At 39.1% G+C, this 13931-nt stretch overlaps 1 protein-coding gene across 2 annotated transcripts; it reads right to left on the bottom strand.

The window, feature by feature from the left end:
- Window positions 1-2335: 2335 nt before the first annotated feature.
- LOC144636758 (uncharacterized) lies at window positions 2336-12055 on the bottom strand. 2 transcript variants are annotated; one of them, XM_078495953.1, is made up of 12 exons: window positions 11986-12055; window positions 8623-8751; window positions 8411-8453; window positions 7574-7808; window positions 6821-7050; window positions 6229-6408; window positions 5326-5504; window positions 4318-4468; window positions 3901-3942; window positions 3452-3634; window positions 2977-3144; window positions 2336-2561 (listed from the first exon to the last, which is right to left on the bottom strand). In XM_078495953.1, exons 2-12 carry the CDS (start codon window positions 8683-8685, stop codon window positions 2488-2490), a joined length of 1548 nt encoding a protein of 515 aa, XP_078352079.1. In that variant the 5' UTR covers window positions 8686-8751; window positions 11986-12055; the 3' UTR covers window positions 2336-2487. The 2 variants fall into 2 exon arrangements, with proteins under 2 accessions (XP_078352079.1, XP_078352080.1); XM_078495954.1 differs by lacking the exons at window positions 8411-8453; window positions 8623-8751; window positions 11986-12055 and adding an exon at window positions 8100-8367.
- Window positions 12056-13931: the final 1876 nt, after the last annotated feature.

Here is a 13931-nt window from a genome sequence, read left to right as displayed (position 1 = left end):
GGTTTGATTCCAAATGATTTTCTGGCCGTGTTAGGAGCCATTAAAGATTTTGCCCCTTCAGGCCCGCCACAACGTCTGGAAAACTAGAAAAATAGGTATTTTTCGAGCGGCTGTCAAATATTTCATTCGCATCGAACACTGACAATTTTTTTATCAATTTGGTCATAAACATTTTTCGTTTTTCATTTTTCTTTTGATTTATCGAAATCAAGGATATAATGACCACTTGATTAGTAGAAGCGAATATTTCAAGTTCGGGACCCAGCCTATAAATTTACTCTACACAGCCGAAAAGTGAGTCCTTTATCGGCTAAAATATGCATAATCACATGTACGTTTTCAGTATTTCAAAAGTTATGACCGTTTGTATCAGCACATGTACGATATAAGCCGAAATGTCGTTATTACTCGCACATTTTATTATTCAGTATTTTTACTTTTATGGAAATTGATTCACAGTGCAGTGTGTTTATCGCGTTAGTGTATCGAGGAAAAATATCTAATAAAGCTTAATAAAATTAATTGCGAGTTAGGCTTATCCACGAGAGTCTTTCTTTTTGGTGGAAATTGGGGTGGGGATAGGAAATAAGAAGATGGGCATTGGTGTAAGGTATTTTGTGCAAAAACAAAATAATACATCTGCGAAATCTTCCTCATGTTGACAGCACACAAAAATGAAGAGAACACATAATTGAGAAGAGAATGAGAACAAAATGTACAAAGGCTACATGTTGTTGAAGGCACAAGTGTAATAACTGGTCACAAGTGTAATAAAGTCACAAGTGTAATAACATTCGGTCACAAATGTAATAAAGTCACAAGTGTAAAAACATTCGGTCACAAATGTAATAAATATTTCACACTTAGGCTCAAATGTGAACGGCACCTGTCATTGAAATTATGTTGTCATTAACTATCACTTTGCATGTACACAACATTTATACTGGAGAGCTCGTCTTAATGGACATATTGATTATTGGTTCGGTTGAACCACGTCAGATAAAGCACTGCTCTCAAACAGTAACATATTCAAATGGAATTGCATTCAACCATAAAGTAATTTAAGGCAATAAAATCCCCTAGATGGCACCAAGCCTAGATATATTGGAGTATGGTCGATTTGCCATAGCTGGGATTTATTCAAGAAATGGCCAGACAGCGTAGACTGGCTTTCATTTAACCATGGCTAGAGTTTTGTTCGAGTATATCGTAAATACATCAACAGACGAAATGAATAACACTATACTGGCCAAGATTTGCTATCAAGATATTAAAGTTAATATAGTCGCATTATAACTTCTGCTGTTGAAGTTGGGTTTGATGCTAAAATGACTGTCACTAGATACATGTAAATAGACTTCTTAAAATTCCTCGAGATCATTCAATGGTGATGAAGTAATTTTTATTGACAACTGTTCTTATTGTTGACATAAGACGAACAAAAGAAATATATCAAAATATATGAGGCTGATGAATAAAGCACTAAAAATTACATATCTAAACGCATCTATGTGTGAATATCTCAATAAAGTAAAATGAAATGTTAATTGATTCATATGTGGTGTTTTTTGGCCTTCCTGGAACGTTTGAAGCATCTTATTGTAAAAACGACCTTATAAATGACTAATTTGTCCATTTAGACAAGCTCTCCAATATAAGTGTTGTGTAGATGTAAAGCGACGGTGACTGACAACATAAGTTTTAACGATATTTGCTATTCACATTTGTGCCTGTGTGTGAAATATTTATTACATTTGTGACCGAATGTTATTACACTTGTGACTTTATTACATTTGTGACCAGTTATTACACTTGTGCCTTCAACATCCATGTCAATAGGGGTGATACGCACCGCTACACAAATCGAGATTAGCTAAAAAAAAGTCTGGCCGATGTATATAAAGTTTACCGGCTGAGTGCAATCTGTTTTTATATTTTCTAACTTTGTCTGTTCAAGCCCCTTATAGAGGTTTATGTGTTTCTTCTGAGCTATTCTTCAGTTTGAAGTCTCTATTGTGATATTTCAGTTAAGTTTCGAAAGATTTTCCAAAATATTAAGTCCAAAATGTCCAATTGAAGGAGTTAGAGTAGCCAGTTGGTTCGTTAATGTCAGCCACATGTTCGCGTAAGTTGACTTTTTTGACTTTAAAATGATAGTTTAGTTAGCAGACAGCTTGCCTGAACCCTTCTCCATCGTGCTCGAGTGATGGATATGGAAAATGACGTACTTTGGTCTGAAACAGGGCAAGGATTTGGAAAACCGGCCGGGACATTCAAGAAGTGGCCCCTCACTGGATAGAACCTGGCAAAGAACAAAAATATCTCTACGATCAAAAAAGAAGAACTTGGGTGGAATAAGGAATCCATTTTATTTTTATTTTTGCGTACATTCAACTACCTCTTTGCATCCTTAACCCAGCACCTACAGTTTGGCACCCTATTAAAGCAACAATCATGAACCAATTTTTTCCAAGCTGGTGACGTGTTTTAGCTTTGATGAAGAATGGTTTGGTCGGTACGATTCTCCTGCACAACCCAGCGTCCAACTCCTCCCCCTCCACCTAAAACAAAAAAAGTAAAATATGAACATTAACCATACATTTGCCAACTGCGGATTTTCCCATCAGAAACAGAGAAAAATCTTGAAGCGTTCTGAAAAGTAATATTCAATAAACTCCACTAAAGTTACCCTCAAAGTTTTATGGGGCGCCAAGTACGAAAACCTAAAAGCCACTTGGACAAAAGAAAAAGAAGAACGTTAACTCGCGTGTTAAATACCATTAGGAAATTTATTTTTTCAAGTTTCTTTTACAGCTTTTTAAACATTGAAAAAAAAATGGAAAAAAATGAAAAATAAAAAGGTTAAAAAAAAATCTTTGTCACTGTGATTTAAATAATTGGTTCACTCTCCTTAAGGTCAGGGGCGTTTAATACTTCTTATTTCACTTGCTCTATTTTAACCTCGGTATATCTTACCTCCACCAGTACCACGCGCACATTTGACGGGGCTCCCTCCGGAGGCAGAAATTTTACCCCTCGGGACTCCGTTGAGTTTCTTGGTAAAGATGACCACACTACCACCGGCACCACTCCCCCCAGGGGCTGATCTATGAGCCCTTTGGTTCAAGCACTGGCCTGGTTGACCTGTGGAATACGCGGAATAAACAACAAAGTAACGCAACACTTCCACCCCTAAGAGAGCTTGCACACAGGCTAATACATAATATCCGCCTCAACATTGTTTGAGTGAGGCGGGTCCTGTTAGATTGGTTGGTTGGTTGTTTGATTGGTTGGTTGGTTTGATGGCTGATTGACTGATTGATTGATTGATTGAGAGATTGAGAGATTGACTGCAAAAATTTTCTTGACTCATAACGTTACACTAAAAGCTGTAAGATCAAAGAGTTACATGTTATAGCTATAAAAGATAATTTGTCGCCGATTGTCATACCATTTGCATCGATAGTTCCTTTCAGCGTCAGTTCATCAAGCTGCAGATATACCAGGCCGCCGCCATTTCCTCCTCTCCCTCCTGGGTTGGGGTCGTCACTAAATGCACTGCCGCCACCCCCTCCACCACCCCCACCGTAGCTCAGTCGTGACTTGAAATCAGTATTGCCAAATTGAAGTCCGCCTAGAAAATGATGACAAATAAACGTGTTATTCGCATTCTCTTTGTATGTCACAAGACCGGAATAGTGCTTTAATTATCCATCGACAATGTGTCGATGGACATATTTTAACACTAAAAACCAACCGTTAGTCATCTCAAAATCACGTATTCATGCGCGTTCGAATGATGTGGTTAGAAAAAACACAACTTTTTGAAGCCAGAGGCACCGCTTGCCACGGATCTTGCATCAGTTTATTAAAACACAAAGCTGAAAGTAAACTGTTTACCTCCTCCTCCACCTCCACCAAAATGATTACCGCAAGAATCACCTAAAAGCAAATTAAAGTAAAAGTACCTTTTCAAAGAAATAAATCATGATAGGCCCATAGACAGAATTAATTTTCGGGCTCGTGTTAACAATAAACAGTTTCAGTGCTTTAAAATAGGTAGGTAGGTAGAACTTTATTTATGCAGGGTTGCCCATTTAGCACAGTGGCTGGTATCCAGAGGGGCCCTGCTAAATACAATTTCTAAAAATATAAAATATCAAATAGAAATTGTTAAAAAGAATGGACTAATACTTTAAGCTTTCCAGCAACACAAATATACAAAAAACAAACAAACAAACGAAGCAATAAAAATAACAAATAACAAATATCATTGGTGAAAGTCTACGACGTATCTATCATATCCTGTTAAACTACCTCCTCCACCTCCGCGACTAGCTGAGCCCGCGTTACCACCTGCTGCGCTGCTGTCATAACACAATCCAGCCGCGCCTCCTGCTTTTCCTCCATTACCACCATGGTTACCTGGACACGAAGACCGACCACCACCCCCAGCGTACATACCAATCTAAAACACACGACATGTATATGTTTAGACTGGGTAGAATTGTTTAAATAATCACCACTGATCGCACGGAATTTTTAATAACAAGAATGAAGCATATCTTCAAAAGTTTTAGCGAAGGTTTTCCAGAAATTGCAACTTGAAAACACTAACAGTAAGGGACAGACCATTATTTTCTTGGAGGGGGGTATGAAAAATTTTCCTCTGCAAACATTTTTTTAGGTTACGCACCCCTGCAAACATTTTTTTTCGAAATGAAACTATGTTTTTGTTACACATATCTTGTTTGCCCTGCTAGTTTGCAAACAATTTAATTTGTCTTTCTAGGCCCTGCAAACAATTTTTTCAATATTTTTCAAACCCACCTCCAAAAAATAATGGTCCGTCCCTAAGCCTGGTACTGCTAGGCGAAGGGAAGGAGACGAGTTTGGTTTGATGCCTGAAAATGTTTATCATTTAACACCCCTCTCAAGTCACTGTGGACACGACAACAAATTTAGAATTTCGCTGGTTAATAATAAATAATGCATTTGAAATTCACTGCCGAAGCCACCAACCCATCTATTTCTCATAACAATTCTGTGTCCGTAAGTTAATTTAAAAAAGACAGTGGATTAACATTTACAGTATGAGCTAAAATGGGATGCCACATGACAAATCTAACGGTTGTTTCATTAAGACGTCTCTCGGGATTTAAAGATTCAGTAGAGGAGAAGGCTGAAAATAGGCTCCAAACGATTTTTTTTACCGCAGAGACTCCTTTTATTAAAAATAAACCTTTTAAGAGGCCATGGAGAACCATGCGTATGTTAAACAGCTTACACCAAAGTTAAAATAGCGATAAAAAATGAATTGCTTACGCTTCCAGCCACTCCCCCTTTTCCTCCATCTTGGCCGCCACAGCCACTGCCTCCACCCCCTCCTCCACCACCGGAGAAATGTCCACCACCTCCCCCACCGGCTGCTCCGTCGTCGCTGTTTGCTGTGGAATCTCCTCCACCCCCACCGGCATTGTAGCCACCGGGACCACCTTTGTAACCTGAAAGTGGGATGCCAAAACATTTTACACGTTTTGATGAGGCTATACATGTTAGCGATAATTATCACGGCTGAGATTTGTGTCATCTACCAAAGTTGAAGTGTGAGGCTAATTTCGTTTACGTATACAGTGAAAATTGACTGAATTTAATATTTTTAACTGCATTATAGTATTTATGCATTGCTTCTGCATTCAGAAAGCTCACTGTCGTGGGGGTGTGGTTTGACACCTCGATCAGTGAAGAATTTGCATCTAGCCACTGCAAACAAGAGTATTATTCGAGTAAACCTTCACACTTGAATAAAATTCAACAATTTCCGTTTGTACTTTCGTTCGTTCTTTCGTTCGTTCGTTTGTTCGTTGCTTCATTCATTCATATGCGTCACTTTTGATGGTATTGATCACTGTTCCAGTAATGAAGGTAAAGTCTGCGTTTGAGCGTTCAGCAGCATGAAGCGACTAGGAGTATTTCTATCCCCCCTGGATGGAAGGCTAGTCCATCGCAGGGTTACCGATACCCTCAGCATTAAATTCACCGGTACCATTTTTACACCCGGATGAAGAGAGGCACTACGGAGTAAAGTGTTTTGCCCAAGAACACAACACAGTGCCCCCGGCCAGGGTTCGAAATCGGACCGCTCGATCCGGAGTTCAGCGCACTAACCATTATAGATCACCGCGCCTTGCACAAAAGAGGGTTTCCTTTTAATCCGCTGCTACTGACCTGTTCGTGTACTTGGTCCATCCCCAGCCCCTCCCCCTGCGATTCCATCCTTGTTCTTTGCCCAGGGCGCGTTAATGTCCCCACCTTTACCCATAGTTGATTGCTGCTGAGGGCAAATGAATGTTTCGCCGCCATACCCTCCACCTCCCCGTTTGTCGCCTCCGTCACCACCAGCAAATCCTGAAAATTAAAATAGAAGTCTTTCTGATTGGGTTCTAACAGGAGCCATAATCGGCTCCTGGTTCTAACTGACAACTCTTACGCATGTATGTGACGAAACTTTAATGTTAAATCTTGTCATAAATTACAAAGCTACAACCGTGAATATATTTTGTTGAAAAACTTTTAATAACCTGAAGTTACGATCGTAACAACTGTTAAATACGTGTCAGTACCCCTGTTCCCTCTTTCAATGTTGGAAAATGTTAAAACGCACTCATGTGTCATTTAAATGCTTTCTGACAACATTAACTGCAATAGGGATGGGGAGGGGCAAAATGTTGTAAACGAGATTTGTTCAGTCTCTACGCTTTTGACCATGGAGGTAGCTATCCTTCTTAACAAAGATAAAAAAATATTTTTTTGCTCCTACCTTTACCAGACATGTCTATTTTGGATGTCTCGTCAATAAGTAAACTATTAGCACCAAAACCCAGAATTCCTCCCAGGCCATCTTTCTGCTCATCGCATGTCAGGACACATTTGTTACGCAAGGATACTCGATTAAACGTGGGAAATCTTTGGGCGATCAAACAAGTGTGGTCGTCTTCTTCGAGAGACATGGAAATGGGTTCATGTAGGGTAATTTGGCAGACGCTGGACCTGAAAGCATAAAAAAGAAATATGTCTTCACAAACAATGTTATTAAACAATTTTTATTCTGAAGAGAGTACATTAAAGGGACCGTGCCACGGATTTTAGCCAAACTTAGGCATTGGAAATGACCATCAAATTTGTTTAAATGTATAAAATAACCTCTTAAAACAGTAAAGGAATATTTAAATAACACACCAAATGCAAAAGAAGGTACGGATGGCCAAAAGTTTCGAAGATTGAAACGGATTGCGATGTGGGCTTTTGAAATATGGTCCGGCGGAACAGTTTTCAAAGTTAATCTTGTCTGCTTGTAACTTTAATTTATGACGCCCGGGAGACACATTTAGCTGCAAGGAAGCTATGGTTTTGTCATTTAGTATCAAAGAATTAATTTCTTTGCAAACATTTAGTTTCATAGCGAATATTTGGCAAGATTTAACAACATAAGATTAACTTAGCCGTGACACAGTCCCTTTAAGGGTCCATAAACTTGAACGAGCAAGGAAACAAAGGACACAATCATCCTCACCATTTTTTGTCAGGCATTGCAGTAATTCCCTTCACGGACACCAGTTCGTACTTGCCGTAGTTGTATAACTTTGCTCGGCTGACAAACAGTAACAGTCTGTCACCAACTTGCAGTTGTCGTCCTTCACATCTATACAACTGCAAAGTATCTCCACCGATGCGAGCTACTTTCCACGAGGTAAGATGCTTCTGACACATGTTGATTGTCTCACCATCGCACACGAAACCACTTGCAGCTACGTTTGAACACAAATTAGAAATATATAAAAACAGAAAAAATAAAGTATGGATTCGAGCCGGGGTGTTGCCTCTTGTTATTGTTTTCTTTTATTTGGTCATTGTTTTACTCGACAGCAATGACTCTACCCATGCACCAGGGAGGGGTGGATAGTTTAATTTATGGTCCTAGTGAACAAACTCCATCTGTCTGTTATTTTTTGTACGTGTGTTGCGCAGTCCCTTAACATAAGAATAGGATACTTTAGAGATTCTTACAATGTTTTGTCGCATAAGTAAGTTATACGTACATAGCTGACAAAAGATCTCTTTTTGCATAGCATTTCCACGTATTTCCTTCAACATCGTGTACCATGAAAGGATTTGCTGTGATGACGTTATGCACACAAAGATAGAGCTTGTTTGTTGTCAGCTCACTTCAAAACAGTCTTTAATACCGCTTGTACGTGGCAAAAACTGTCGTTTTAATAAGCATTAAGCAATAAGAATTCAATGGCTCAAGAAAATTTAATACGCCGTCAGCTTTCCATCGAAGTTACGCCACCTACCTGTTAAGACCCTCTTTATTTTAAAACAAGCTAAAATGTAACTCATTACTTACTTCCTGAGTCAATGACAGTACAGTCAGAACAGCTCAGCACTACCTAGATATTTAAAAAAAGAAATATCAAGGTTGGAATCTTTATACTTCTGGAACCAATACAGCAAAGTTTTACACTAAGTTTTAACCGACTAACCAGTTTAATTTATGGGGGGGGGGGGGGGTATTTTTCTCTTTTTTGGGGAGGGGGCTATTGAATGAATGTTACTTACCAACTTATCTTCACATGCCACCCACAAATACAGTAGGGGCAGTAGATGCCAGTTTTTGATCATTGTTCCAATCAAGAAACAGAGAAGGACCGCAGTAGTTCACTACAGCTTGCACTTGCTCTTCGTTAACTGAGAAATATATATACAAAGTGAAATGCATCAGTGAGTGAAACTATCAAATATTTGTGGTAAATCGACAACAGAGCGTCTTCGTCCAAAAAGTTTTAGCTATAACTACAAAATACCTCTTGTAAGCTATAAAACGAAATTGTAGGGACGGTTTCTCCTGCAAAACCAAAACTTCCTTCTTTTATTAATATTTCTCAACAATAGTAGAACGATTCAAAGTTTTTCGTGCCTTTTTCTTCTTTTAACAGTACATCTATAAAACCGTTTTAAAAGCATTTGCGCACTTGGGCTTAAAGTTCTAGTTGATGTTTTATTTGTCGCGCGAAGGGAACGTAGGAACATATTGTTCATTGAGAAAATTAAATCCTGCCAGTTTTAAATAACACTAATTTGTGTTCCTATGTTAAGTACATCTTCCGAAACCATAAGAAATTAAAGCTTAATTAAAATTTAGGTTAATAACAATATTTGTAAACGTTTGTCATATTCGGCAGGTAAATAAAATGGATATATTCTTTTTTAAACAAATTGGATCAGATCTCTAGTATCACTGTTTCAATCCTACTTAGCTGTTGGTATTTAGATTGGATAGACAGAATATTCATATTTCGTTAAAGGTTTGTCGCTGGCTGTGTTTTTGATGTTATTTTCCAAGACGTTTCGGCTATTGCTTAAGCCTTCGTCAGTTAAAAAATCAAAGCTTTCACACGCGATTTTAAAAAGCAACACGTTAGCGCGCGCTTTAAAATAACGTGTAAAAGTTTGAAACAAAAGAACGTGGTGCGAAACTGATGCCCTTGACATGGACTTGTAAACCTCTGGGATGACAGCATGGTCGTTCCCATCCTCGGAGACCCAGGGGCAGTTAGTGGGGCGAGGGAAACGCGAAAATGCGGGTAAAAAATAGCGCGAAACTGCGGGGGGAAAACCGGCATATAAAAGTTGGAGCGACTGAAAGGTGCCCCTGGGGAAAGAGTCTTACCAGACCAGTTCAAAAATTTCTCTGAATACTGCCTCCTGATTGGGCAGAAAAGTCTTTTGTATTCCCTTTGTAATCTGTCTTGCTTGTTCGCCAAGAATTTGCTCGGGAAGGAAAAGTTTCGGCTAGTGCTTCCCCTGGTCGAAAACGTCGAAAGTTTCACGGCCATGCCCGCGGGGAAATCGGATTTTTCCGTTTCAGGGCGTGTTGCTGCATCGCTTTCTTCGCAAGCCTTTCTTCCCTTCCATGCCTTTTCGGTTTTGTACCTGCACCCGTCACAAATCGCCTTAGGTCGACCGTCACACTCGCACACTTCACCAAAAATACCTACGAATTTTTTGCGGAATTCTCCCGAATTGTTCCTCTTTCGTTTCTTGTCCAAAAACACATAAGAACACAAACGACAACAATCGTTTACACTCGCAGAGCCGCTCATATTCCACGATCGAACAACACTCGATGTACTGTTACCGATCAACGACCATCGTATTTCAACACCTAGATGCGGAGGATGAGTGCTAAAATCGCTGTTGCACGCTTTGCACGCGTAGCTAGTCGGCCGCTCGACACATCTGCCTGGCTTGTTCGTGAAAAATTTACTCTTGTTTGGAGAAGTGTTGCTTCAAGCTGTCATCGATCTTCCCATAAAAGATCCGAAAACATCCATTTTAGCAGTGCAACTAGCATATCGCACACAAATTGTGTTAAAAATCGCGGCAAACAGCATGCAAGCAAGTATTACGATACCTGCGATCGACTCCAATCTGAAGAATCCGCCGTTTCACCGAGGGCATGGCCGTGAAACTTTCGACGTTTTCGACCAGGGGAAGCACTAGCCGAAACTTTTCCTTCCCAAGCAAATTCTTCGCGAACAAGCAAGACAGATATGGCGAGCGAACTGGCTTTGTGTACATACAATGTACGTCGCATGAGAACACACCAAAACACAGGCTTCCCAAGCTCAAAAGTCGTCTTTTTGATGTGTTTTTGAGAGCCCTTCGGGCGGCCGACTCTACATACGTGGTGTATGCGACAGCTTGTGTATATAGAGAAATGTATGGGAAAATCACGGATTCTCTAAAATCGGGTAAATAACTATCTATTTTGAAATAAAGTTTACCTACCTATAATGTGACCTGTGACCAAAAGGACTGTAGTCAGGCTGGTCGCCGATTGGGCAGAATAATACAAAGGGAATACAAAAGATTTTTCTGCCCAATCAGGAAGGCAGTATTCAGAGAGCTTTTTGAACTGGTCTGGTAAGACTCTTTCCCCAGGGGCACCTTTCAGTCGCTCCAACATTAATATGCCGATTTTTCCCCGCAGTTTGGCGCTATTTTTATACCCGCATTTTCGCGTTTCCCTCGCCCCACTAACTGCCCCTGGGTCTCCAAAGAAAGGGCCGTTCCCAGAGTGCGGATCCTTAATGGACAACCAGGCTTCCAAAAAGAGTCGCTTGTGGTAATTTGGCTCATGTCCAACTACATTGACGGCATTAAAATCCATGTGGTGATTATTTTCATGTACATGACAGGAGATCTTTGAGTCATGGTCGAACAAGTTTACAAGTCCTTGTCACGCGCATGAGTTTCGCGCCACGTTCTTTTGTTTCAAACTTTTACACGTTATTTTAAAGCGCGCACTAACGTGTTGCTTTTTTAAATCGCGTGTGAAAGCTTTGATTTTTTAGCTGATGAAGGCTTAAGCAATAGCCGAAACGTCTTGGAAAATAACATCAAAAACACAGTCAGCGACAAACCTTTAACGAACTATGTCATCTCCTGACTACAATTACACTATTTTCAGACAGAATATTCACTTAAACAATAACTGCATGATGTGGCGATAAAGGCAGCGACTTTTAACATGATAACTTCCCGATCCGTTTGAAAGGGATAAATCGTTTAATGCACAATCATATTAAAGGTAGATCCTCTTAGTTTCTGTTTCATTTATATTCTCTTGCGAGTAAATAGGGAAAAAAGTGATTTGTCATACACAAACTAATATAAATTTGCAATTGCGAGCAATGCAGTGGCAAGCCCAGGTATTAGAACAGTCGTCCGATTCGATATAAAAGACGGCCTACCCCATTTACAAAAACTAATCGTCTTAATTGTAAATTAAGGTTAATGAAATCTCGGAACTTGAAAAAGAAAAGTATGGCTGAAGCAACAATTTCTAACAATAGGTCCGCTATTAAAAAAATGGTAATATTATCATTATATGTTAAGAGGAAGATCGATATCCCTTACCTCGTCGGATTGTAGAAATCGTCTTCCCTCCTCAGGATTTATCGCGATCACAAATGACTGAAGAACATAAATGAATCTCACTTTTGAACATATTTTTTGACGTGGTTTTATTGGTCGAAAAGGCGTGACTGATTAATTGGTTGATTGATTGGCGTGGAGTAAAACTATAGAAAGAAATTAATTAAGATTTAGGTTGAAGAAAAGATTAACTATTGATAAAAGTTTGTCATGTTCGGCAAGTGAATGAATGTATCTAAAATAATTCTCGTGTTTAGCAAAAAGGGTGCGATCTCTAGTTAGTTAGTAAAACTGTCGTTGCAAGACAAGCAGCGATTGTCTAAAGTGGCTGTTCAGAATAGATGACGTTGTAAACATCGTAAAATTTAATAAATGAGATTATTAAAAAATTCTGACATATATACACAATATATCAAATAAACGGCAAAATTATACTTTCTGTCAACCAATATTGTCAACATTTGCTTTAGCTGTTTTATTTTTATGCGAACGAAATGTGGAAATGTGTTTTCGCTGAATTGAATGCAATGGGGGTAAAAGCGAAAACAAAACAAAAAAACAGTTTTACCCTAACTCGGTACTCAGACAAAGGACTTGTTAATTTATTTCGGACTGAAGGAATTCTGTTGTACCTTTTATTATCTAGACTTGTTAAAAGGTGGAAGACGTTTGTATCGAAAAACTACAGGTCAAATTCTGTAAAGAGTCCTGACACGAAAACCTTGTTGTTATGTGATGGCTTGCTATAAAAAAAACCTCGTTTTCCAAACATCTCCGTTACAAGCCGTTCAAGATAAGCACATAATGAGCAATGGTTCCTCTTTGTCAATAGGCCATTTCCGAGTTACCCTTTGCCTCGGTTTCAAAACGATTATACGTGCGAAACCATTCAAATGAAAATGAGTTCGATTTGCATGAAAATGGACCTGTAGGTAAAACTCATTTTCATTTGAATTGTTTCGCACTTAGACTCGTTTTGAAAGAGAGGCGAAGGGTAACTCGGAAATGGATTATTGATTTTATGAATAGTATTGTTCATTTTTTAATAACTTTCTGAATACATTATGATAAATTAATAATATAACTCATCGCAGGAGATGGCAATTAAACAATAAATGAAAAAATGTTAGTCTTTTAAGTGGGATTTTTGGTCTACTTTTGCGTGGGTTGAGTTAATACATTTTTTTGCGTGGATCCGTTTGACTATTTTATTTTTAAGTTGCCGTATCCCACTTGCTTTCTGAAATTCATTCTCTGATCCCCCCTCCCCCACCCCCCCCCCCCCCAAAAAAACACTTCCTTTATTTATGGTCTCGCAGAATGTTAATCATAATACTATAATGGAGATTTCTACTTCTTATGTTTCTTCACATCATGATCAGTCTACAACAAAGTCTAATACAATTAGCAATATCTCAACTAAACTCTTAAATAAGTCCGCCGCGTAAACAATTTAAAAATCGTACAGTTTTCATTCCAAAAGAGTGCGTCGCGCAAAACCCACGTCCATATGGGTCCTTATATTTGGAGCAGAAAAATGCAACGATCAGTTCCAAAATATACGAGATTTTACATGTAAAATTGTTGAAGTACTTTAGCCAACTTCACTACAGCTTTTTGCCGACAAGTGATCTCTGTTTTTCTCTACCCTCCCCACCCCCAGTACAGCCAACCTAGAAACAAAGTTTCAACGTTGTTTTCGTGGGGTGGGGGTGGGGAGGGGGCATTCAGATAGTTGCGACTTGAAATGACATGGACAAACACCTGACACATAAAAATTTCCGCAAGCTATAAATGCTATAATAGCTTATTATAAAAGACTTAGCATCACAGAGTAAATCTTCTTATCGAAGTTGCGAAAATCCTCGAGGGTGGGTTGCATCCAGGGCAGTGTGGTTTTGCTAACGATCGTTAGACGGCTGTCGGAG

The sequence above is a fragment of the Oculina patagonica genome, chromosome 13 (genome assembly GCF_052425735.1).
Source record: "Oculina patagonica isolate OP01 chromosome 13, crgOcupat, whole genome shotgun sequence".
NCBI classification, from domain to species: Eukaryota; Metazoa; Cnidaria; class Anthozoa; order Scleractinia; family Oculinidae; genus Oculina; species Oculina patagonica.
The sequence above is the reverse complement of the archived record's forward strand: the minus strand, read 5'-3'. Positions and strand labels throughout refer to the sequence as shown.